Here is a 26,457-nt window from a genome sequence, read left to right as displayed (position 1 = left end):
ACATCAAGCTTTGCTTGAATGTGGAGAGCTGTGTTTTGGGACCCTGATGACTGTTACCCCAAAAGTTTGACACTGTACAAGAGTGCTCAAATTCAATTGAAATGTTTATGCAAAAATGTAAAAAAATATACAACCGTTGTAAAACTATGAACTATAACTTCGAACAACTTTAACAACTGGAAATAAACTTTTAAAAATCAAACTTCAACTATTTTAAATTAACAATGAACACTTGACTACAACAAAGCACCCTTTACTGTCCTCGACCTCGTCCATGTACTCCACCACCCTTCGAACGCCCCCCCTCCACCCCCCTTTTTTACTCCTGCCCTTCCCTTTCCCACTGCCCCTGAACCCGGGCCTCTCCGTGGTGGTACCAAGCCAGTGTGCAGCATTGCACCCCGGGTGCTGTTGCTGTCGTTGGGGTAAGACATTGCAGGCGCAATGAATGGGACCTCGGGAGAAGCTTGTGATCCGGAAGGCACGGTTTCAGGGCTGGAAGCTGCTGCAAGCTTCCCACCCTCAGGTGCTGTCAACGCGACTACAATGGCACGAGAGGATGCCGCACCATATCCCGATCTCATCGATTGCCGCATAACATCGGCAGAGTCGGCGCTTCGCTCCATCGCGGTGATCAGACGTAATATATCCTCTGAATGTCGTTCTGATAGCGCCGTAATGATTCCGGCTATCATAGCCATGGTCTTCAGCAGCTCTCTACCTATGTCGGCGCTGGCCTGTGACAGACGCACCATGTCTTGGCACGTGCCTATCTGTCTTGCAACGGACTTTTTCTGCATCAACCTCTGTCGCTGCGACAAAAGTGCCGCACGCATGAACCCAACATTACAGTGCAATAAACTCGCATCACATTACATGAGGCCAACATTACAATTACAGTTGCATTACATGACATATGACCGCAACACAGACCGGGGATTGTATTGAACTGACCATCCTGTTTGGGTGGGTCAACTCCAACGCTGGTGGTGGCATGGTTGCTATCCCCGACCAGCTGATCTCTATCTTCTGTCAATGGTTCTTGCATTGGGGGTCCCCCCCAATACGCCGCTGATCTGCTGCTATTGTAGATGTCTTCTTCTGCAGAAAGTAAAGTAAATGAAAGTAAAAATCTTCAATCCATTTAACATCGTAGACACAAATACGCACACCAAAACACTGGGTTGATTCTCTTGTCATTACCTGAAAGCACAAATACATCGCTGTAACCTTGGGATCGATAACATCATCTGTGTGACACTGAACCTACATTTATATGGCACATGGGGGTGCATAAATAAAATCATTACTTTGGCTACCTTCATCAGGTCATTCCACCTTTAATGACACCTTACTCCAGTGCACTTGTGGAGGAGACAGCCTCCCTGATCTCGTCCCATATTTTGTTGTACTCCTTGGTGGGGGGTGGGGGGGCTTTCCACAACCATCCTTCGTTAAGTCGGAGTACTATCCGAGATGTTCGCCAGCAGGGCAGGTAGCTCTGTTTTGTCGAAGGCGGGCGCTCTCAACCTCCGATCCTTCTCTCCATTCCTGCACTTTGGCTTTTTTCCCAGCATTTCCATTATATTTATATTATTTTTTATTTCTAAAATATGTAATATTTTACAATTATTATTTGACTCTGGAATCTCTGATGAAAATAACTGACCCTCGAATACTTTGCTGTTCCTTCTCACTCACTCTCCCTCGACTTCAACTCTCTGCGCATGCGCAGGTGACCCCTGACCCTTGAAATCGCGGGGGAAAAGCATCTGGGGGGGGAAAAAAAGCAAAAATAATTTGTGCACGTGCAGTGCCGCAACATCCATCGACAAGAAAGTTGATCTTGATCGACTATAATGCTGCATACCGTCCATTGAAAACATTTTCACCAAACTAGCGCTGTTCGATCTCAGCGGTATTCCGGCGGTTTTAAACGACGCACCACCGGAATACCGCCAAGAAATAGGAGGATCTTGCGTCCTGATGAATTTCGGGACCCGGCTTTACTTGCACTTGATCGACATTGAGTGCTCTTAACTGGTTAAAGAGTTTGGTGCCTAGAAACAGCCATGATGGCCAACAGGTTGACCTCAATACTTTAGTGGTGCTCTGGTTATTAAACTGCTGGTAAAACATGGGTGCTAGATTGATTTTACTGGAATTTGGACAATTTAAATAAGAAAACAAATATAAGGGTGAGAAAAACCAATTCAGCCTATGGAAGCTTTTCCCTGTAATATTTTAACTCTATACCCTCAAATCCAACTGGATTTTAATGCCCTAATATCTGTGATGCTATTATCATATCTGGATAATTGTTTTCAATGTTTTAAAAAAAAAAAAAAATTTTTTTCTAATTTGTATTAAAAAAATCAGGGTGGGGGGGGGGGAAATGAACATTTTTTTCTGCAGTGAGTTGTTATGATCTTGAATGTACAATCTGAAAAGGTGGCAGAAGCAGATTCAAAAAGAACTTTCAAAAGGGAATTGGATATATACTTAAAAAGGAAACATTTGTAGTGCAATGGGGAAAGACTAATTGGATCGCTCTTTCAAAGAGCCGGCACAGACAGAATGGACCAAATGGCGGCCTCCTGTGCCATATGATTCCATGATTGTATGTTTAAATATATGTCCCTTAATTAAGTAATACTCTGTTCATTTTATTTATAATATTTGATAATTTATATACCTTGTTGAGTTCTGGTCTTAGCCACCTTTTTATGAACTATGGATCTTAAGGGCTGGATTTTCGAGGGGTTTGCGACCGTTTTTTCGCAGTGTTTTGACCATCCACGGAGAAAAACCGGGTGCTTAGCTGTTTCTCGCTCGGTCGTGATCCTCGGCTCGGTTTTTGCGGCGGTGCTTGCATGCACCAATCCAACTGGGATCTGACCAGTGCATTTTAAAGCCTCTGAATAAACTCCTCCTTTCCCTCCCTAGTGATTACTTTTAAAATTAATCATTAATTCTACTATTTTCCTTTTTATCTACAATTACTCTACCACTTTAATATTTTAGATAACTTCTTCCCGAACCATTATTTCTGGTGGTACAAGAATAGTTTTGTTACTGTAGTTAACAGCCCTTTGTGTGTCCGTCATTGATGCTGCCTTTTGAATCCCGAATATCTACTATGTTTTAACTTTTTCCTGTATTGCTCACAAACTTCTTCCCTTCCCTTCACAATGTAGACTTTGTAAGAATTTTTTTCCTATTCCCATTTTGAATTGCTTTGTTAATGCATTTTGGGACTGCTTTTCAACTGATGCTGAGTTTTTTTGGCTATGTTGTTGAAGCTAAAACAGTTTAAAAAAAAAAAAATCATTTTATATTAATAGTGCTGTCTTTCAGCAGTATGCCCCACTTAATTTATTTTAGTTCTCTCATTATATGGAAGTTTGTTTCCCTGAACTTGTATACTTTTGTCTTAATACTTAATATGTTGATTGTAGATGATACATTTTATTATATTATGGTCACTTGTTCCTAAAGGATTCACTGCTATGGCTATTATGGTTGTCATTCTGATTACTTTCAAGAATCTAGATGTATGTTCACCCGAGTGGGATTCCTAACACAATAGGTTAGGAAGCATTTTGTGACATATTTATTATTTCTGATTCTGTTGCACGAGGACATTCATAGCTCATAGTTAGTTGAACTATGACTACATTGTCAAATGTATATACCCTCCTCATACATAAAATGCTGTTTCTCTTCACTGGCCTAAGGGTCTATAGGCGAGCTGTTTAACCTGTCCTCTACTTGTTTATGCATCCAGACTTGTTCATTTTTTTTGCCATACACTGAGATACAATTTAAGTTTACTCCATTTCCAACTTAATGCATTAGGCTCCCTCTGCTCCTCTGCTATCATCTCTATTTTTCATGAACAACTGTACATTGAATTCTGGAGTGAGCCACAATTTCACAGTGTCTGTGTCATAATTTTCTTCCACTACAAATGCTTCTAATTCCAGTATTTATTCAAAATGCTCCCAACGTTCAACTGAATGTTCTTTACTTTCAACCTAGATTTTTTTTTGGCTTCCTCTTAACTTCGAGGTGCGGCCCATTTTCCTGTACCAGCCAGATTTATCCCAAAAAGCGTTGCGTTTACTTATAAAGCCAGCACCATTTAACCTTACTTAACTAGCCAGCCACTGACTTTAACCTAGTAATTCTACTCATACCACATTGTGATCAAAGATGCGCAGTAATCTAGAAAAGACAACTTGACCTCCTTCTCATTCAGTTTCCAGCCAATATGCCCGAATTTAGTTTTGGGAACGTAGAATCATAGAATACTATAGCACAGAAGGGGGACGCAAGGGACCTGTAAAGAACAAAAGAAATAGGTGCAGGAGTAGGCCATTTGGCCCCTCGAGCATGGCTGATCTGATCATGGGCTCAGCTCCACTTCCCATAACCCTTTACTCAAAAATCTGTGTCTCTCCGCCTTAAATATATTTAATGACCCAGCCTCCACAGCTCTCTGGGACAGAGAATTCCGCAGATTTACAACCCTCAGAGAAGAAATTCCTCCTCATCTCAGTTTTAAATGGACGACCCCTTATTCTGAAACTATGCCCCCTAGTTCTAGATTCCCCATGAGTGGAAACATCCTCTCTGCATCTATCTTGTCGAGCCCCCTCATTATCTTGTATGTTTCAATAAGATCATCTCTCATTGGGCTCAATTTTGGCACACCCCTTTTTTCGGCGCACTTACCGGAGATGCGCCGCTTTTCTCCGTTCAAAAGTGCGCTGAAAATATTCCTCCTTTGGGTGCTGTCCGGCCTCCTCCCTGTGGTCGCGCAGCGTGCCCTGTCGAGTCGGAGGTGGAGCCAGCGTCCTGCAGCGAAAAGAGTGCCGGGACGTCTTCACATGCGCAGTGGAGTGTCCACGCATGCGCCTTAGCTCCTCGCCCCCAGCCTCTCCGTGTCTTGCTGCAGCCACTGTGTGGGAGAGACCCGATGCAAGCCAAATGTTGCTGTGAGAAGGGGTAGTTGATTTGAAGCTTCAATCATCCAGAAATCACACTGGGGGGGTGGGGGGGCACTCGGCCAGGGCTAGGGGCGGGCAAGTGGGAGAACTGATAATGTTCCTGCCTGGATGATTTCTATCAGTTCTCCCACTTGCCCGCCCCTAACCCTGGCTGAGTGGCCCCCTCAGTGCAATCGATCCAGTATAATCATTGCAAACAAATAGTTGTTTAAATTAGTTGAGAGATTAGGGCAATTTAATTCAACTATCTTTTACTACTTTTATTTTTGTAGTTTAAGCTTCGATAAATTAACTTTGTGAAGTTTGTCATATGTCCTGTATAGCTGTTTGATCCTATTCACATTCCTTAGTCATTAAGTTTCTTTATAAGTGACCAAATTAAATTTTAGTCTTTTGAAACTCACTCGGCCAGGGATAGGGACAGGAGACCAGCAGAACTGATGGTGCTCCTGCCTGGATGATTTCTATCAGTTCTGCTGGTCTCCTAACCCTATCCCAGGCCGAATGGCCTCCGATGTTGCCTACCTGTGTTGATTTCTTAACTCTCCAAGGGTTTTCTGAATTGGTCACATATTGGCCTAAGTAGATTTGGAGTAACAATTAGCTGACCAAAGTTGCCTAAATGGGCAGAACTGGCGTAGGGGGCTGGTAACGCCCCCTTTTGGGGAGGAAAAAATGAAACTCAAAAAATCGTAACTAACTCACTTTACACTGGTGCAAATTGAATGTGCAAAATGGGGATTTTTAAAATACGCCAGAAAAATCAAGTTACTCTACAAAAAGAAACGGAGCAACTCCTGGCCAAAATTGAGCCCATTCTTCCGAACTCCAATGAGTATAGGCCCAACCAATTCAAATTGGTCAGGGTAGCCTTGAGGAAGAGTTCATAGAGTGAATAAGGGATGGGTTCCTTGAGCAGTATGTAACGGAACCAACCAGGGGGCAGGCTATCTTGGATCTGGTCCTGTGTAATGAGACAGGATTAATAAACAATCTCCTAGTAAAGGATCCCCTTGTAACGAATGATCATAGCATGGTTGAATTTCAAATTCAGATGGAGGGTGAGAAAGTTAGATCCCAAACCATCGTACTAAGCTTAAATAAAGGAGATTATGAAGGTATGAGGGCAGAGTTGGCTAATATGGACTGTGAAAATAAATTAAAGTGTAGGATGGTTGATGAACAGTGGCTTACATTTAAGCAGATATTTCACAACACAAGAAAAATTTATTCCAGTGAGGAGGAAAGAGTGTAAAAGAAAAGATAGCCATCCGTGGCTAACAAAAGAAATTAAGGATGGTATCCAATTAAAAACAAGGGCATACAAAGTGGCCAAAAATACTGGGAGGACAGAAGATTGGGAAGCTTTTAAAAGCCAGCAAAGAAAGGGAAGATAGACTATGAAAGTAAGCTAGCACGAAATATAAAAATATATAGCAAGAGTTTCTATAGGTATATAAAAAGGAAAAGCGTGGCTAAAGTAAATGTTGGTCCCTGAGAGGACGAGATCGGGGAATTAGTAATGGGGAACATGGAGATGGCCGAAACTTTGAACAAATATTTTGCATCAGTCTTTACGGTAGAGGACACAAACAATATTCCAACAGTGGATAGTCAAAGGGTTATAGGGGGGGAGGAACTTAACACAATCACAATCACAATCACTAAGGAGGTGGTACTCGGTAAGCTAATGTGACTAAAGGCGGATAAATCCCCTGGACCTGACGGCTTACATCTTAGGGTCTTAAAAGAAGTAGCGGCAGGGATAGTGGATGCATTGGTTGTAATTTGCCAAAATTCCCTGGATTCTGGGGAGGTCCCAGCTGATTGGAAAACTGCAAATGTAACGCCCTTATTTAAAAAAAGGAGGCTGACGAAAAGCAGGAAACTATAGACCAGTTAGTCTAACATCTGTGGTTGGGAAAATGTTGGAGTCCATTATTAAAGAAGCGGTAGCAGGATATTTGGAAAAGCAAAATTCAGTCAGGCAGAGTCAGTATGGATTTATGAAGGGCAAGCCATGATCGACAAATTTGCTGGAATTCTTTGATGTAACAAACAGGGGAACCAGTGGATGTGGCGTATTTGGACTTCCAGAAGGCATTTGACAAGGTGCCGCATAAAAGCTTACTGTGCAAAATAAAAGTTCACAGGGTTGGGGGTAATATATTAGCATGGATAGAGGATTGGCTAACTAACAGAGAACAGAGTCGGGATAAATGGTTCATTCTCAAGTTGGCAATCAGTAACTAGTGGGGTGCTGCAGGGATCAGTGCTGGGGCCCCAACTATTTACAATCTATATTAATGACTTGTAAGAAGGGACTGAGTGTAATATTGCCAAGTTTGCTGATGATACAAAGATGGGAGGAAAAACAATATTTCAGGAGGACACAAAAAATCTGCAAAAGGACATAGACAGGCTAAGTGAGTGGGAAAACATTTGGCAGATGGAGCATAATGTGGGATAGTGTGAGGTCATGCATTTTGGCAGAAAAAAAACCAAAGAGCAAGTTATTATTTAAATGGAGAAAAATTGCAAAGTGCTGCAGTACAGCGGGACCTGGGGGGTACTTGTGCATGAAACACAAGGTTAATATGCCAGGTACAGCAAGTGATCAGGAAGGCCAATGGAATCTTCCCCTTTATTGCAAAGGGGGTGGAGTATAAAAGCAGAAAAGTCTTGTTACAGCTATACAAGTATTGGTGAGACCACACCTGGAATACTGTGTACAGTTTTGGTTTCCATATTTACAAAAGGATATCCTTGCTTTGGAGGCAGTTCAGAGAAGGTTTGCTAGGTTGATTGATTTCGGAGATGAGGGGGTTGACTTATGAGGATGGGTTGAGGAGATTGGGCCTCTACTCATTGGAATTCAGAAGAATGAGGTGTGATCTTTTCAAAATGTATAAGATTATGAGGGGGCTTGACAAGGTGGATGCAGAGAGGATGTTTCCACTGATAGGGGAGACTAGAACTGGGGGCATAATCTTAGTTTTAAATGGGCGGCCCCTTATTCTGACAGAGAAGAAATTCTTCCTCATGAGGGTTGTAAATCTGTGGAATTTGCTGCCTCAGAGAGCTGTGGAAGCCGGGACATTGAATACATTTAAGACAGAGATAGACAGCTTCTTAACTAATAAGGGATTAATGGGTTATGGGAAGCGGGCAGGGAAGTGGAGTTGAGGCCAAGATCAGACCAGCCATAGTCTTATTGAATGGTGGCGCAGGCTCGAGGGGCTAAATGGCCTGCTCCTCCTAATTCTTGTGTTATATTTAAAAAAAAACTAGCCGCACACTTCACCCAGCACAGTTCACAATTGGATCACCAGGCAGAGTAAATATATTAAACAGCTACAAAGTTAACATGCATTTTGTATCTGTAGTTGATAATGGTGATTTAAGTTAACTTCATGTATTAGATTAAAGCTTACGGTGTGGATAAGGTGTTGGTAGAATGTAAAAACAATTCAATTTCTGCATTTGAAAGTATGAAACCCAAACATTGACTGTACATTCAAATGTGATTGAGGGTCCTTCAGCCTAAATTTATCAAATTTACAAGTACATGCAATAAATATAATTGATAAAGAAGATGAATTGTTCTTCAGTTCAATGTGTTCATCCTCCATATAGTTCATTTACAGTTGAGTATGAATAGCTGACTGGAAGGCAGAACCATTTCAAAATTCTTCAGTTTGGAATAATTTGCCTCTTTGATTTTTTTTCTTGCAGGTATCTTAACAGTTGCCATTTTCTGGAATCACTCACCCTGCTTCTGTCTATTCCTGCAACCAACGCTCATCCTGGTCTATTGCAATCTATTAAAGACTTGATTAAGTTCCTAATTCAGATACAAAATGGTCTTTTATTCCTCAGTGCAGATTATGAAGCAACAAATCTGCTGATCAGAGCCTTGTCTCAGACTTCTGATCAAGACCAAGAGGAGGGTATCCATTCTGATGGTGGCAATGATGATACATTGGCTATATGGCTCTTGTATTCATTACAGGCATTGCAGTATGTGTCTGAACTTTTTGACTACTTAAATCGAGGTTTAGCAGTTGAGGAAACAGACCGTGCAGACGTATTAGGAACTCTTCATAGCCTCTACCTGATTACTTTCAATCCGATTGGAAGAAATGCTGTGTCCCATGTGCTCCATCTGGACAAAAATCTTTCTAGTCTCATTACTCTTATGGAATACTATTCCAAAGAGCCCTTGGGGTAATGTACCTTATTTTAATTAATCACTATGCCAATCGATATAGTACAAATGAATGCCGTGAACTGCCCTGTTATTGCAATGCTTTGTGTGTTTATTGGAATTCTTCTTTGTTGACAATTTTTGAGTTGTACAAAAAAATTGTGTTCATTATAATAGTACACTGGTTAGTTTCTCAAATCTTGGATCATTTTGTTTTTGTTTAAATTGTGTTGCTGTTTCTTGGTTTAGAGAAAATTGACCAAACAAATCCAATTGTAAATGTGCACAAATATCACAGTGGTGATTTATTTACAGATTTATATCATTAGGCTGGAGTGCGAGAAAAAGGAGGAAGTTTACTAAGTAATCTAAGTAGAGTAATATTTTTTACATAATTATGTTAAACAATAATGTTGATTTTGTAGAAAATGGAAATTAATAATGTATTTGCATGCAGCAGATAAAATTAGATGTTATTTTTTTAGATGCAATTGAAACCTTTTTAAAACCATCTTTTGAAAGCATTTTTTCAATGTGTTTTTAAAAACTTACATATCTATGAATATATAAAATACTTTTTAAAGTTTGATAATTGAATCATATGTCCTACCCGGTACCATTTTATTGGGACATTGGGTGCATGTTATTTTGCACAGCCCCACTTGTAAAACAACAGGAGGACAAATCTGGATACCTGGGCTATCGACTTTTGTGTTCCATTTTACACTTAAACTTGAAAGTACTACAGCTGTACTTCTGCTCATTATAAGCTCTGGTCTAAGATTATCGGATATGCTGTGTATTAGCTCTGCATGGTAACTTTGTCTCTTTCCCTGGCACTGAGCCTACTTATCTCCCTCCTCTGAGAAACTAACTCAATCACTACATTCACTCCAACTGCTACCCTATCTCCAGCCTTTCATTTTTTTCTAGTCCTGGAATACTCTCATCTCTCCCAGATCTCCTTGTTTGAGACACTTCTATGCACCCATAGCAATGATTGGTTCGTCAGTCAAAAATGACATCTACTTGACTGTGACCTTGATTTTCTATCTCTACTTTTTCTTCTTAGACTCTCTGCAATCAATGGTCGCTACTCTGCCACCACTTCTGAGTTATTGTCTCCTTGTTCTGCTCATACCTGCCGCAAGCAGTCATTACATCGCTTCTAATGGCATCTCCTTTGCCTGCACAGTATTTTCTGGTGTCCCAAAGTTTCAACCCTACAATTTAATTCTACCACAATTGAAGCCATTCTGTCTGTCTTTGGTCTTAGCTTAATTAACCTCCTCGACTGTCATCTTAGACTGAGTCGGGAGATAAGGAACCTTGATGTACTGTTCAATCTTAATCAACTTTCTGCACCATATCTGCTCAATCACCAAGATGACTTTTTCCCACTTCCACAGCTTTGTCTGACTAGCCCTACCTCTCTCCCCTTTCCCCGCTCATCACCAAAACCATGGTCCATATCTTTAGCTCCAAGATTCAACATCTCTGATCTCTCCTCCTGAACTCCCCTCCTGAACTATTCACAAGTTGCAGTTTGGAGAAAGCATAAAAACATAAGAAATAGGAGCAGGATTGGCCATACGGCCCCTCGAGCCTGCTCCACCATTTAATACGATCGTGGCTGATCCGATCATGGACTCAGGTCAACTTCCCTGCCTGCTCCCCATAACCCTTTATTCCCTTATCGGTTAAGAAACTGTCTATTTCTGTCTTAAATTTATTCAATCACCCAGCTTCTACAGCTCTCTGAGGCAGTGAATTCCACAGATTTACAACCCTCAGAAGAAATTCCTCCTCATGTCAGTTTTAAATGGGTGGCCCCTTATTCTAAGATTATGCCCCTTAGTTCTTGTCTCCCCTATCAGTGGAAACATCCTTTCTGCTGGCACCTTGTCAAGTCCCCTCATAATCTTATACGTTTCAATAAGATCACCTCTCATTCCTCTGAATTCCAATGAGTTGAGGCCCAATCTATTCAACCTTTCCTTATAAGTCAACCCCCTCATCTCTGGAATTAACCAAGTGAACCTTCTCTGAACTGCCTCCAAAGCAAGTATATCCTTTCTTAAATATGGAAACGAAAACAGTACGTAGTATTCTAGGTGTGGCCTCACCAATACGCTGTATAACTGTACCAAGACTTCCCTGCTTTTATACTCCATTCCCGTTGCAATAAAGGCTAAGATTCCATTGGCCTTCCTGATCCCTTGCTGTACTTGCATACCAACCTTTTGTGTTTCATACACCAGGACCACCAGGTCCCGCTGTAATGCAGCACTTTGCAATTTTTCTCCATTTAGGTAATAACTTGCTCTTCAATTTTTTTCTGCCACTGTATAATCTCTCACTTTCCAATATTATACTCCATCTGCCAAATTTTTGCCCACTCACTTAGCCTGTCTGTGTCCTTTTGCAGGTTTTTTGTGTCCTTCTCAAACATTGCTTTTCCTCCCATCTTTGTATCGTCAGCAAACTTGGCTATGTTGCACTCAGTCCCTTCATCCAAGTCGTTAATATAGATTGTAAATAGTTGATGTCCCAGCACTGATCCCTGCGGCATCCCACTAGTCACTGATTGCCAACCCGAGAATGAACCATTTATCCTGACACTGTTTTCTGTTAGATAGCTAATCTTCTATCCATGCTAATATATTACCCCCAACCCCGTGAACTTTTTTCTTGCGCAGTAATCTTTTATGTGGCACCTTGTCAAATGCCTTCTCGAAGTCTAAATACACCATATCCACTGGTTCCCCTTTATCCACCCTGTTCATTACATCTTCAAAGAATTCCAGCAAATTTGTCAAACATGACTCCCCCTTCATAAATCCATGCTGACTCTGCCTGACTGAATTATGCTTTTCCCAATGTCCTGCTACTGCTTCTTTAATAATGGACTCCAACATTTTCCCAACCACAGATGTTAGGCTGCCTGCTTTATAGTTTGCTGCTTTTTGACTGCCTCCTTTTTTAAATAGGGGCGTTACATTTGCAGTTTTCCAATCTGCTGGGACCTCCCCAGAATCCAGGGAATTTTGGTAGATTGCAACCAATGCATCTGCTATCCCTGTCGCTACTTCTCAAGACCTAAAGCAGTAGAAAGCATCTTCCCATCATACAAAGTCCTGCATGATCATCTCCCTTACCGTCATCAGTTCCAAGCTCTGTTGGTTCCTATTGCCCGAGTGAGTTGATTCCAATATTTTCATCCTCATTTTCAAATCCCATAATGGTTTTGTTTACCTCACTGATCTCCAGCCTCATCTCCTCATACTCTGCTCCTCTAACACTAGACTGCTCATTGTCTCCTACTACATCATTGGTAGCTACTTTGTTAGCCAGTACATTCTAGTTCATTCAAACTCCCAATTTGCCACCCCCTCTCTTCCTTCAAAAACCTCTGTTTCACCCTTGCTTTTGACTGCTTACCCATTTTCCCTCCAGCTTGACAAACATTTTTTTCTCATATTTTAGTGCAGTGCTCTGAGATGTCTTCCTGCACATGAAGAGCACTGTAGAGATGCATGTTGCATGTGAAAGACAAGTAATTAAAAACTTCTAACAGTTAGCATTTGCTACACCTACATTTCTAATGCCACGTCACGATTGGCGGTAAATTTCTGATGGTCAACCTGTTTTGTCTTTTAGTATAGTCCTTAAATCCATTTTATTTCATGTATTGTTTTTGGGGTCTTTTTCCAAGACCTTTTAAAACAAACCTGCACCTTTGGCTTCTCCAGCCTGGCTTCCAAATTTGGACCCTGTCCCCATGGTTTCCTGCACTGAATATGGCAATTTACAGTGTTTCACAAGAACCAGTGAGGAGTTGCAGTTTAATGACGGCAACACCATATCAGTGTATTAAAGCTAAGGTCAAACGTTCATTTCATGAAATGAGCTTTGATTTTGCAATTTTTTGGGGTTCAAGTGATTGGTGGGTTGTGGACAGATCATTAGCTTTTAACTTTTTTTAGACAGCCCTTTGTGTAGCTGTTACTAGGGTTAGTTGTTTAGATTGCAACTAGCACCCCCCCACCCCCTTGTTTTGGGTGGCAGATTAGAATAATGAACATTAGCCAAATGGAAAATTCTGAAGTCTCTTGGATTTCCAAACCACTAAAAAATGTAATGGCCTAGACATCCCGGTTGGCTGCTTCCCGCGGACGATAGGCTAAAAAAGGGAACTTACCTTTTACTGTTGCGCCCACCAACAATTGCGGTCCTCAGGCATCTTCTCCCTGCGCTTCAGAGTGCACGCACGTCTGTAATTTGGAGCTGCAGTCACATGGCTCTGGGCAGCCAATCAAGGTAAAGTATTTTCTCATTCATCATAATGGGAACTCCGTAACTTAGAATCCCATTATTATGATTGAGAACCCCCCCCAAACACCTAAAACACTAATTAAAAAAAATAGAAAAAATACACCACATATTTAACATTAATTTAAATTAGTAATTTATGTCTTATTAAAAAATATATATTTTCCCGATTTAAAAAAAAAACTTATTTCTAAAAGTTTTTTTAATTATAGTTTTTAACAATAAAATGTGCGTTTTAAATTTAATTTTATCATGTTTTTGTGTTTTAAAACGCGTACTCCTGTAAAAGTAGGCTATGTGCCTGCTTTTATCAAGCGCAAGAGTTTTCAGGACATTTACTGGGCAAGATATGGGTAAATGCCGCAATCTTGCCCATGCAAATGTCCTCGCTCCCGAGATGTGGAGGATCAGTCAAGCCAGAACTTGTCAGATCGGTAAAGCCGGTTTTCAGCACGTGCGCATTGTGTACTGAAAACCGGCTTTTGCGATGCCTTCCTGGGTCCGTACAGACCCGGAGAGGTTGGGATTTCTGGGCCAATGTTACTTGATGATATGGATGTAAAATTTGTTGGCTAATCGGGGTAATTGCAAATTATACATATACATAAGATGATACACTTTGATTTTTTTTTAAATTCCAGAGACACAAAATCCAGAAAATCTGTTGCGTGCAATTATGCGTGCATGCTTATTTTACTAACAGTACAATCTACTCATGATGGGCAAATGCTGGAACAACATTCTGCTGGATTATTGAGACTCTGCAAGGCTGATGACACCAATCCCAAACTACAAGGTAAAGTAATTTTAATTACTTTTTCTTAATGCGTTGTCTGTGTCTGTCATGTGGGTTCATGCTCATGGCTTAATGTACAGGTATTGTCAGGTTTCGGCCATGCCATCAGGAAGGTGATAAATGTATGTCGGGAAAATGGAGAAATGTCAAATTACTCAAATGTTCACACGTATTATCGTGGTTAGCATTCATAGGGACCTTGGAGCAGGTTTTATAGCTCCTTTTAGGAGGTGGGACCAAAATGCAAGGGATTCGGAACACAAAATGAAACATTTTCAGGAATCTGTTATTTATGTACATTGACAGGAGTGTCTTATAAATGGCTAACAACAGCAACTTTTATTTATATAGTGCCTTTAAAGTAGTAAAACGTCCCAACAGCAGTGTTACAAGACAAAACAGATAATTTGATACCGAGCTACAAAAAAAGAAATTAAGGCAGATGACAAAAAGCTTGGCTGAAGTAGTAGGTTTTAAGGAGTGTCTTAAAGGAGGAAAAAGGTAGAGAGGTTTAGGGAGGGAGTTCCAGAGCTTAGGGCTAAAACAGCTGAAGGCACGGCTACTGATGGTTGAGCAGTTATAATGAAGGATGTGCAAGAGTGAAGAATTTGAGGCGAGCAGACATCTTGTGGGGTTGTGAGGCTGAAAAAGATTAGAGAGATGGGGAAGGGCAAGGCCATGGAGTGATTTGTAAACAAGGATGAGAATTTTGAAATCGATGCATCGTTTAACCAGGAGCCAATGTAGGTCAGAAAGCACAGGGGTGAAGGGTGATCGTGACTTGGTGCGCGTTAGGACACGGATGAGATGAAATAGCTTCCTAAATAGCGTAGGCTGTGTTCTTGAAATATATTCTTGCAAGTTTAGCCATTTAGAAAGAAATACGTGATTTGGAAATTACTGCATGTTTTAAGTGCTAAATGTTCATGCCGTGCAAGGATACATTTGATCACAGTAAGCAAAGATGTGAACAAAATTCATACTTTAATCTTTTAAAGGGCTAGAACTTATCGACTTTGCGACCAGGTTTTCGCTGCGATTTGACCCTCCGTGGCGAAAAACTACTGTTTTTGCCGGCAACTGAAAATCTAGCCCTTTGTGTCTGCCCAAAGCCCTTATGCAGGAGCATTCTAATCAGTTTATTGGTTCAAGATTTCTGCTGTCTTTAATTGGTGTCAATATTGTAAGTCCCCTCTTCCCCAGTGGTCCAAAGTCTCACTATCCAGTTTCCATTACCCCGAGATCCCTTACACAAGTCTCGGTGCTACCAGAAACCTTTGTATTTCGACAATTGGGAAGTCTCTTTCTCAATATTCCCATACCCCACCACTGTCAACCCAGTGCTATCAAATTCCAACCACCCCCCCCCACCACCACCGCCAAACTCCAGCATGCTTCCCAGTAATCCTAGACCCTGGAACCTCCACATCACTCAGCATTGTTCCCACACACTTAAGAATCCCCATCCCAGTGTTCCCACATTTAGTAAACTCTCTATCATTGTAAAAAGGAAGAGGGTGTAACATACTTCACATAAATTAACAACATAGAATTCAGTATCAATGAATGCACTTATGATGGCCAGTCTCATGGGCTGTTGGGTGATGGACAATCTCCAGCAAAAACAGAAGTAGAACAAAACACACAGAATTTGAAGAAGCAAGTCAATAAATCAATGAAAGAGAAAGATAGGGAACCAATAAAGCACTAGAAAAATATCCATGAGCCATGTCAAAGAGGTTGAAATAGAGTTCGCAAAAGCAGGGGCGGGAAGGTTTAGATAAGGGTAAATGCATGTCTGAGAAAAGTCACAGCTGTAGAGTAGCGATTTGGGTAAAAGGGACAGAGTTTAATAATGCTAATAGTGCATTAGCGACTAAGACATCATCAGGGAAAGATGGTAAAAAGTTAAGATTAAGGGCACTATATTTGAATGCACGAAGCATTCGTAACAAGATGGATGAATTAATGGCACAAATAGAGATAGATGGGTTTGATCTAGTAGCCATTACTTAGATGTGGTTGCATGGGTGACCATAGTTGGGAACGAAATATTCCAGGGCAGTTGACTTTTAGAAAAGATAGGCAAATGGAAAAGGAGGTGTGGTAGCCCTGATAAAGGATGTGATAAAGGTAATAGAGAGAGAGGATCGCAGCCCAGAAAATCAGGGTGTAGAATCAATATGGGTGGAGCTATGAAATAACAAAGAGCAGAAAACACTGGTGGGAGTAGTTTCTAGGTCCCCTCATAGAGATCATAGTGTTGGACAGAGTATAAATCAGGAAATTACAGAAGCATTTAACAAGGGAAATGCAATAATCATGTGGGACTTTAAATTTCATATAGACTGGGCAAACTAAATTGACAAAAGTAGATTGGAGGATGAATTCGTGGAATATTTTGAGACAGTTTTCTTGAACAATGTGTCAAGGAACCAACTAGGTTGGTTAACATTGACAACATAGAATTCAGTATCACTGAATGCACATATGATGGCCAGTCGCATGGGTTGTTGGGTGATGGACAATCTCCAGCAAAAACAAAAGTAGAACAAAACAGAATTTAACCTAAGGCAAGGTATACTTGCCTTAGGTAAGGAAACCAAAACTATACACAGTGCTCCAGGTGTGGTCTCACCAAAGCCTTGTATAACTGCAGCAAGACTGTCCTCCTCTTGTACTCCAACCCTCTTGCAATAAAGGCTCACTAGATTGATTTCTGTGATGAGAGGGATGTCCTATGAGGAGAGATTGAGTAGAATAGACCTATCTTCGCTAGAGGTTAGAAGAATGAGAGGTGATCTCTTTGAAGTGTACAACATTCTTAGAGGGCATCACCGACGGGGTAGATGCTGAGAGGCTGTTTCCCCTGGCTGGAGAGTCTAGAACTCTGGGATCATGGTCTCAGAATAAGGGGTCGGCTATTTAGGATTTAGATGAGGAGCAACTTCTTCACTCTTGTAAATCTTTGACATTTTCTACTCCAGAGGGCTGTGGATGCTCAATCGATGAGTATAATCAAGACTGAGATTGATAGAATTTTGGGTACGAAAGGCATCAAGGATATGGGAAAGTGGAGTTAATGTAGAAGTTCACCATGATATTGAATGATGGAGCAGGTTTGATGGGCTATACGGCCTACTCCTGCTTCTATTTCTTATGTTCTTATCCCACTGAATTAAATTTCCAAGTTTCAGTTCCTGGTCCATGCTGAGTTAGCTGATGTTAGCTGATGCAGTACTTGGGTGATGAAATTAACCTGGTAGCCCTGGTCAGGACTTACACTACAAATGTCAATTGACCTTTATTGAAAATGCATGTGTATAATTTGTGAGATGCTAATATAAGCCAGGCTGCACCTCACAGTAAATATGTCATCCAGACTCTTGATTACTTGGCTGAAATACAATGGGCTTGTCAATACTGTAAGAAAATTTGAATCTGACAAACCAAATATGGCTGCAATATAATTCTTTTATTGTGTTCGACCAAGTCCAGGCACACGCAATGTTTTTAAGCAGTAGATATACACAGAAGTAAACACAATTACCCCATTTTACATTGATCCTTTCAATCCCAACTCTACAAATTGTTAAGGAAAGCTCAAGACCGTTATAGGTCACTTCTCAAGCACACTGTCCTTGCTGATTCATTATGTCATGGCAAGTGTTAATTTTGAACAAGAGCCCAAGAAATGAGATACTTCCAACAAAACACCAGATGCCAACTTATTTACCATCCTGGCCTATTTTCCCATTTCCTATCTCAAAACTGTCTTGGCAATCTCATTTCACAATGTGGTGACAAAATGTAGTCAACATGCATGGAGCACACATGCTGCACTTTCAGCAGAAGCTAAACTGCAGTCAGCTAAATTGTACCCTGACACATTAAACCCTAAAGCGTCCTGGGAATTAACAACTTTAATCATTTCATTAATTCTAGCTACAATACAAATCCACAAGCTATTTAGAAGTAAAATTAAGGGAAAAATCTTAATCATCACCAAATCCTAACCCATATATGTATACATGTCTGGATTTGTATTTAATTGGGGCATGATCCCATTACCTGAACAGGAGACTTTCACTTTAATATGAGTTTCATTTTTGGTGAGCGCAAATAATTAGTACTAAACAAGTTTCTACACTTTTTGTTTTTATTTTATTGCGAATAAATTGTTAACTTATAATTTTAGTTACATTTGTTGAAGCATTTATACCAAATTTTCAGTTGATCTCTCCAGGACTGCATTTGTGATAGCGTGCAACCAGTCAGTAGTTATATTTTTGTATGCAGCTTTTTGTTTTGTAATTCTAGGATTAAAACCACATACCATTTTTGCAAGAAATGTAATTTAACAAATTGGCATGATTTAGAATATGTTATCTGATCAATCATATTGGACTAAATCATAGGTTTGTATCTATCCAAAACAGTTAAATACTCTGCAACTAAGCATAAAAAATTATTTTGAAATATTTTTCATGTTTTGAGAATTATTAAATCCAAATGGCAGCATTCAAAATGAGCTTCTTTTGTAGAAATCCCAGATTAGGTACTGGATAGCTGAGTATAGTAACAGCGCAGAAGGAGGCCATTTCGGCCATGGTGTCCGCGCCGACCGACAAAGAGCCGCACGGCCCTTGATCAGCCCTGAAGGTTACATATATACCAATGAACAATGGCGGAAAGGTAAAGAGCACCCAGCCCAACCAGTCCGTCCCACACAACTGCGAACACCCCTTACACTGAAACATTCTACACTCCACCCCAACCGGAGCCATGTGATCTCCTGGGAGAGGCAAAAACCAGATTAAAAAACCCAGGCCAATTTAGGGGAAAAACATCTGTGAAAATTCCTCTCCGACCCATCCAGGCAATCAAAACTAGTCCAGGAAGTCACCCTGGCCGTATTCAATTCCCTGCAGTACTTACCATTATATTTGCGCTAGCCAACAAGAGGTTACCCAGTCTAATCCCAATTACCAGCTCTAGGTTCGTAACCCTGCAGGTTATGGCACTTTAAGTGCCCATCCAACCATCTCTTAAAAGTGGTGAGGGTTTCTGCATCCACCACTCTTACAGGCAGTGAGTTCCAGATCCCCACAACCCTCTGCGTAAAGAAGTCCCCTCTCAAATCCCCTCTAAACCTTCCACCAATCACCATAAAACTATGCCCCTTCATAATAGACCCCTACACCAATAGAAAAAGGCCCTTACTATCCACTATGTCCAGGCCCCTCAATATTTTGTACACCTCACTGAGGTCTCCTCTCAACCTTCTCTGTTCCAATGAGAACAAACCCAGCCTATCCAATCTGTCCTCATTACTAAGATTCCCCATTCCAGGCAGCATCCTAGTAAATCTCCTCTGCACCCTCTCTCGTGCAATCACGTCCTTGCTATAATACGGCGACCAGAACTGCACACAACACTCCAGCTATGGCCTAACTAGCGTATTATACAATTTAAGCATAACCTCCCTGCTCTTATATTTTGTGCCTCGGCCAATAAAGGTAAGCATTCCTTTTGCCTTCTTAACCACCTTATCCACCTGGCCTGCTACTTTCAAGGATCTATGGACAAGCACTCCAAAGTCCCTTTGTTCATCTACACTATTAAGTGGCCTACCGCTTAATGTGTATACCCTTTCCTTATTAGCCCTCCCAAAATGCATTACCTCACACTTCTGAATTAAATTCCATTTGCCACTGCTCTGCCCACCTGACCAGTAGATTGATATCCTCCTGCAGGCCATGATTTTCTCTTCATTATCAACCACACAGCCAATTTTAGTGTCGTCTGCAAACTTCTTAATCATACTCCCCATATTCAAATTCAAATCTAAATCATTGATATATACCACAAAAAGCAAGGGACCCAGTATTGAGCCTTGCGGAACCCTACTGGAAACATCCTTCCAGTCACAAAAACATCCATCAACCGTTACCCTTTGCTTCCTATCTCTGAGCCAATTTTGGATCCAACTTGCCACTTTACCCTGGATCCCATGAGCTTGAACCTTCGTGACCAGTCTACCATGTGGGATCTTATCAAAAGCTTTGCTAAAGTCCATGTACACTATATCGTACGCACTACCCTCATCAACCCTCTTGGTTACCTCCTCAAAAAACTTCAATCAGGTTAGTCAAACACAATCTTCCCGTAACAAATCTGTGCTGGTTGTCCCTAATTAATCCTTGCCTTTCCAAATGTAGATTTATCTTGTCTTTCAGGATTTTTTCCAATAATTTTCCCATCACTGAGGTTAGGCTGACAGGCCTATGATTACTCGGCCTATCCCTTTCTCCCTTCTTAAATAAGGGTACCACATTAGCAGTCCTCCAATCCTCCGGCACCATGCCCAAATCCAAAGAGGATTGGAAATGAAGGTAAAGGCCTCTGCTATTTCCTCTCTTATTTCGCTCAACAGCTTGGGATGCATTTCATCCAGATCTGGGGACTTATCTACTTTCAAAGCTGCTAAACCCTTTAATACTTCCTCTCTCTCACTATTTATTTCATCCAGAATATCACACTCCTCCTCGATAACAGTATCTGCATTGCCCCTTTCCTTTGTGAAAACAGATGCAAAGTATTCATTAAGAACCCTCCCAACATCTTCCGCCTCCACACAAAGATTACCCTCTAATATGCCCTACCCTTTCTTTAGTTACCCTCTTACTCTTAATATGTTATAGAACATCTTGGGGTTTTCCTTAATTTTACTCTCAAATAATTTTTCGTGCTCTCTCTTAGCATTCCTAATATCCTTTTTAATTTTGCCTCTTACCTTTCTATATTCCTCTAAAGGATTTAGCCATTGGTATATGACAAGTGTCCCTTTTTTTCTTTGTCCTCCCCTGTAAGTCCCTCAACATCCGGGGGGCTCTCGAATTATTATTCCCACCCTTTTTCTTTAAGGACACATGTTTGGCCTGAGCCTTCTGGACCACCTCCTTGAATGTCTCCCACTGTTCTGACACTGATTTACCCACAAGTAGCTGTTTCCAGTCCACTGTGGCCAAATCACTCCTTATGTCTGATGAATTATAGTACCCGTTAATTCTATTTCTCTTTCTTGATTTTTAGAATTGAGTAAATGGCTGGAGCCACTGAAGAATCTAAAGTTTGAAATTAATTGTATTCCTAGCCTTCTTGAATATATTAAACAGGTGAGTGAAAAGTTTGGTGTTTGTTTGATATACTGTATTCTTTAAAAATAGGGTACAATGTGAATAGCCAGTTCTACTTTTGAGATTTGTTGTGTTTCTGCTAAATTTTCATTTTGTTCTTGGTGACTCATAAATCAATAAAACTTATTGACTTAGGAACACAAAATTATTAGATCAGTTCTCTGGGTACCGATCCCCTTGTGGTTTGAGGGGTTATGATCTGATTTTTGGCTTTCTTTCAGGTTTATCCCTTGGATTGTTGGCAGGTTCAGGGAAACTTGCCTCTTTGGGTCAGTCAACCAGTTTAGTTTACAACTTGCACATTGTGATACTGAAAGCCACTGCTGCACCACTAATGGGCTCAAACATCAGGAACAGCTTTGTTACTGTAATATTAATTTAAGCTTCTAAATAAAAATTAAAATACAAGTGTACACTAAAACACACTCCATGACTGAGTTTATTTAGTGGATTGCTGAGGTTATACCGGCCAGGAAGATACAGGATCGATCCCTAATTCAGGTCAGCAGTTACACATGCATAGAAGTTACAACATAGAAACAGGTCATTTGGCCCAACTAGTCTTTGTCGGTGGTTACCCCTCACTCAAGACAACAATCTTAATCACATGTATGCACCCTGTTCCGATATCCCTTTATCCCCCTTTCCTCCATCTATCTATCCAATCTAATCTTGAATGTTAACATAGTTTCTGCATTAATCACTAACCTTGGAAATGAATTCCACAAGCTGAAAACGCTGTATAAAGAAGATTCTCATGCTCTCTGTTCTAAATCTCTTGCATTCAATTGATGTCCCCTCACTCTAAACTCTTCAACTACTGGAAACAGTTTGCTTTAATCTACCCTGTCCCATTCTATCATATCGTGCCCTAATCTGCATTGTTCCAACAAAAAATAGCTCTAATTTTCCAGCTTTGCTGTTGACCTACGTTTTTCTTCCACCAGACTCCTGGGCCATTGGAACCTGCTCCACTTTGCCAGTTTTACGTGATTCACATTCTACTTACTTACTTACTAGCCTTTAGCTCTTTTCACATGCTATATGTCTTTTATTTCTTTGATTTGTCTCATTATGTCTTTTGTCTCCTGTTGTATCACTTTTAACCATCTCCTGATCCCCGACAGTAACACTTTACAGGTTATGCTATGTCCTTTCTTCAGTCATTGTGTATGTTTTCCCCCCTTTCATTCCCCTCCCCCCCCACCCCTTGCTCTGTTCCCTCTTAAATGCTGTTCATTTGCAATTCTGAGGCAGGGTTTGCGGGCAGATACCTCTGACGACACACACATTTATGAATGTATCTGGTGGTCCCGGAGGAACAAAAATGTTTACTCCGAGGCCTCGATGCACAGCCCAGCACAGATGCTCACGTATTCCAGGAGCGTACGGGCATCCTGGGGTCATGTGGGCCAGACCAACCAATGAAAATGGTGTATCCCCAGTCACTGTAATGGTGAGCTCCGTTTGTACGGAGATCACCATTTCTATGAATGAGGATACCCCCAAAAACAGAAACATTTTAAATACTTAAGAAAAACACATCACATATTTAAAATTAATTGAAATTGAATTTAATGTTTTCGACAATTTATTTTTTTGAAATTTTTTCATGTTTTAATGGGGGTAACAATAAACTTGCCTTAATGGACAGAGTTTTAATATAAAAGTTATTGATTTAAAAAAAAAAAAAAAAAAATTATATCTTTTAAAAGTCATACTTTTACCAGATGTAAGAGTTTTAAGGACATTCGCTGGACAGGAGTTGGGCAAATAACCCAAATCTCTGCCCGCGAAGGCCCTTCTCCTGGGGATGAGTGCGATCTGTCAAAAGAAAAAGTACACACCTAAACTCTGAGCTTGTGAGGCATCTACGAGTGTGTGCGCATATTGTACGCACCCAGAGAGGCTGCGATTTCCGGCCTAAAAAAATGACTTGTGTTTTCTTGAATGAAGCTGCCTGACCTGCTGAATGTCTCCAGTATGTTCCATTTTTGTTTGATTGTCAACATTTGTAGTATTTTACTCCCCCCCCCCTCCCAACCCCACCCTTAATTTTTCAAGTCTTTTACCACTCGCCTAGCCAAGGGAATGGAAAAGGGTTCCCGATTGCTCATCAGCAACCCCTGCTGGTCGTGAGCATATGTGGATTTGGATGAAGACAGGATGGGATTAGGTTCTGATGCTTTCCATGGTTGATTGACATTTACTCCGTCAAGGCTCACACATGAATAATGGACAATTGAGCAAGAAACTAAAGCATGCTCGATAGCTATGGAACAATATTCTAGCAATGAATCAATGCCTCAGGAAATAAAAAGAAAAATAATGCAAAAACTGGAATTGGAAGCAAAATCAGAAAAGAGCGATATATACAGCAGGTCTAACATCATCTGTAAAGAACAGAGGCACGTTAACTTTTTGGATGTAACCCTTTGGGTCTGATGAAGGATTACACCCAAAACAATAACCTGTTTGTTTATAGTTGCTAAAACCCACTAAGTTTTCAGCATTTTCTATTTTTTGTGCCAATGTAAGAATACTGGCAGAAAATTTAATTTAAAAATTACTATAAACTATTCTTGCCAGTATCCACAGTATTATTCATATTTTCTCCTTTTTATTTGCATTTAATTTCTTTGTCTATTATACTCTATTCTCGTCTAATCTTTTTTTTATAACTAACATCTTTCATTTACTTTTATTATTCTGCCCCTATGCTTCATTGTTCATTTTAGAGGTGGGATCAATTCATTTGAAAAAGGATTTTCCATTAGCTTTAAAGTTGTTTTCCTAGCCAGTTAAAAGGACAGATTCTGAAGATTGCCATAGATATGATCAGGTCAACCGTTGACATGTGAAAACATGTTCAAATGCAGCCCAACTGTGTCAAGATAAGTAAATATCTCGGTAGAATCCAAAAGATTAAATCTGCATAACGCTGTCAATATTTCATCAGATTAAATTGCAATGGAAAAAGTAAAGTAACTGCAACTTGAAGTGCTACTTTAGCTACCATAAATCTATCTGGTCATCAAAATGACGAACATGGCGCTAGTGACTGTCGAAAAATGAATGTGTTATGATAAATTTAGAGAAGTAGTATTACTAGACTTGCATGTCTAACTCAAATATGTGACTGGTGATGCCAGTGAGTTCAGCTTGCCAAAATTAACAGAAGTAAGTGCCGATACGTATATTGTATGAGTGGTGTGCTGTGTCATGCTTTGCAGTAATCTGCTAGCTTCTATGCTACTTTCTATATGCTTCATAAAATAGCAAATTACTTTAATGAAAATGTATACTACTGGTCCTGTTGCTGGCATAGATCTGAATATAGGCTTGAACAAAGCAATTCTTATACAGCATAAATGTTAAGTTATTATTAAACATTTAGACCTCTGTCATGACATTTTCAAGATTATGAATGGAATTGACAAAATTGATGCAAGCAAATTGTTCACATGGCTCCGGTTGGGGCGGAGTGTAGAATGTTTCAGTGTAAGGGGTGTCGCAGTTGTGTGGGGCGGACTGATTGGGCTGGGTGCTCCTTACCTTTCCGCCATTGTTCACAAGTTTATATGTAACCTTCAGGGCTGCTGACCGAGGACTCTTTATCGGCCGCTGCGGACAAGATGGGCCGAAATAGCCTCCTTCTACGCTGTAAATTTCTGTGCTTCTATGGGCCCAAATTTGCCCATTTTTTGGGGGGCCACTTGATTTTTCTGGAGTATCTTAAAAATCTCCATTCTGCACATATAATTTGCGCCAGTGTAAGTGAGTTTTTTTTAAGTTTACTTTTTTTTTTCAAAGAGGGACGTTACCAGCCCACCTACGCCTGTTTTGGCCATTTAAGCCAGTTTGGACAGCAAATAGTTGCTACAAACTAAGTTAGGCCAGCATATGTGGCTACTTGTGGCCGCACAGAAAACATTTATGGAGAGTTAAGAAATCAGCACAGGTAGCCAGAGATGGATGGGGAGAAGGGAAACAGAGAGGACCTTGCAAAGCACTAAACACCTTCGCAACAACATTCAAGAAGCATAAAAACCATCAATAATCATGAAAAAATAAATAACTAAAAAATAAAACTTAAGTCCTACCTTCATAACTCGGCCCAGGAAGTCAGCGGGCCTGCCGGTGGGAGAGGCCACTCTATTGGGGATAGGTGCGGGTGGGTGGGACGGCCGGGCGCGAGAGAGCGTGCAGGTAACTGGCCACACACAACACACAGCAGGCTGGGCTCGCAGAACACGGAGGCTGCAGGAGCCAACTCCGAGGGACTGGTGGATTTCTCTCTCCGGGGACTGCTGATCGCCCCCCCATCAAAACTCACTAAACAACAAGACTCTCCAAACAAAGCACAGCCATCAATAAATAATAAATAAAACTCAAGTGCTACCTCGGCCCGGGAAGTCGGCCGGCCGGTGCGGGAAGCCACTCAGCCGGGGATAGGTGCAGGACTCTATGGCGTGCAGCAGCCCGGCGCGCGTCGTGATGCCACTCTCCCTGGGATAGGGGCGGGGCATCACATCCCATGCTGCAAAGGAGCTACTGCGCATGCGCGAAACCTCCAGTGCGCATGCGTTGAGCAGCTGACACTCTTTTGAGCGCAGGGCCCGAGTTCCGCCCCCTTGCCACGCCACGCCGCGCCGCGCCAAGCACAAGGACAGTCGACAAAGCGGGGAGAATACAGGGATATCTTTTCGGTGCCGTTTTGAGTGTAGGAAGTTGCCGCACCTCACATGAATCCAGCGAAAAAACCGGAGGGCCAAATTTGGGCCCTAGTTTTCGGGTGGAGTTGCTCCTAGTTTTTTGGAGCAACTAGTTTAGTTTGGAGTATGTTAGAAATTGCAATTCTCGGATATTAGTTTGCTCCAGTTCTAGTGAGTTAGTTTAGGTTGGCTTTAG

General features: G+C 41.0%; 1 protein-coding gene across 3 annotated transcripts in view; it reads left to right on the top strand.

The window, feature by feature from the left end:
* The window catches only part of virma (vir like m6A methyltransferase associated), a 166,271-nt gene that overhangs the window by 37,547 nt on the left and 102,267 nt on the right, over positions 1 to 26,457 (top strand). For all 3 annotated transcript variants that reach the window (XM_070894144.1, XM_070894154.1, XM_070894137.1), the window contains exons 9-11: positions 8,748 to 9,239; positions 14,193 to 14,347; positions 21,443 to 21,525. In XM_070894144.1, the coding sequence (XP_070750245.1) occupies positions 8,748 to 9,239; positions 14,193 to 14,347; positions 21,443 to 21,525 (730 nt within the window). The remainder of the gene's footprint in view (positions 1 to 8,747; positions 9,240 to 14,192; positions 14,348 to 21,442; positions 21,526 to 26,457) is intronic.

The sequence above is a fragment of the Pristiophorus japonicus genome, chromosome 1 (genome assembly GCF_044704955.1).
Source record: "Pristiophorus japonicus isolate sPriJap1 chromosome 1, sPriJap1.hap1, whole genome shotgun sequence".
Classification (NCBI taxonomy): domain Eukaryota; kingdom Metazoa; phylum Chordata; class Chondrichthyes; family Pristiophoridae; genus Pristiophorus; species Pristiophorus japonicus.
Note: the sequence above shows the minus strand (reverse complement) of the source record. Positions and strands in the feature narration are given on the sequence as shown.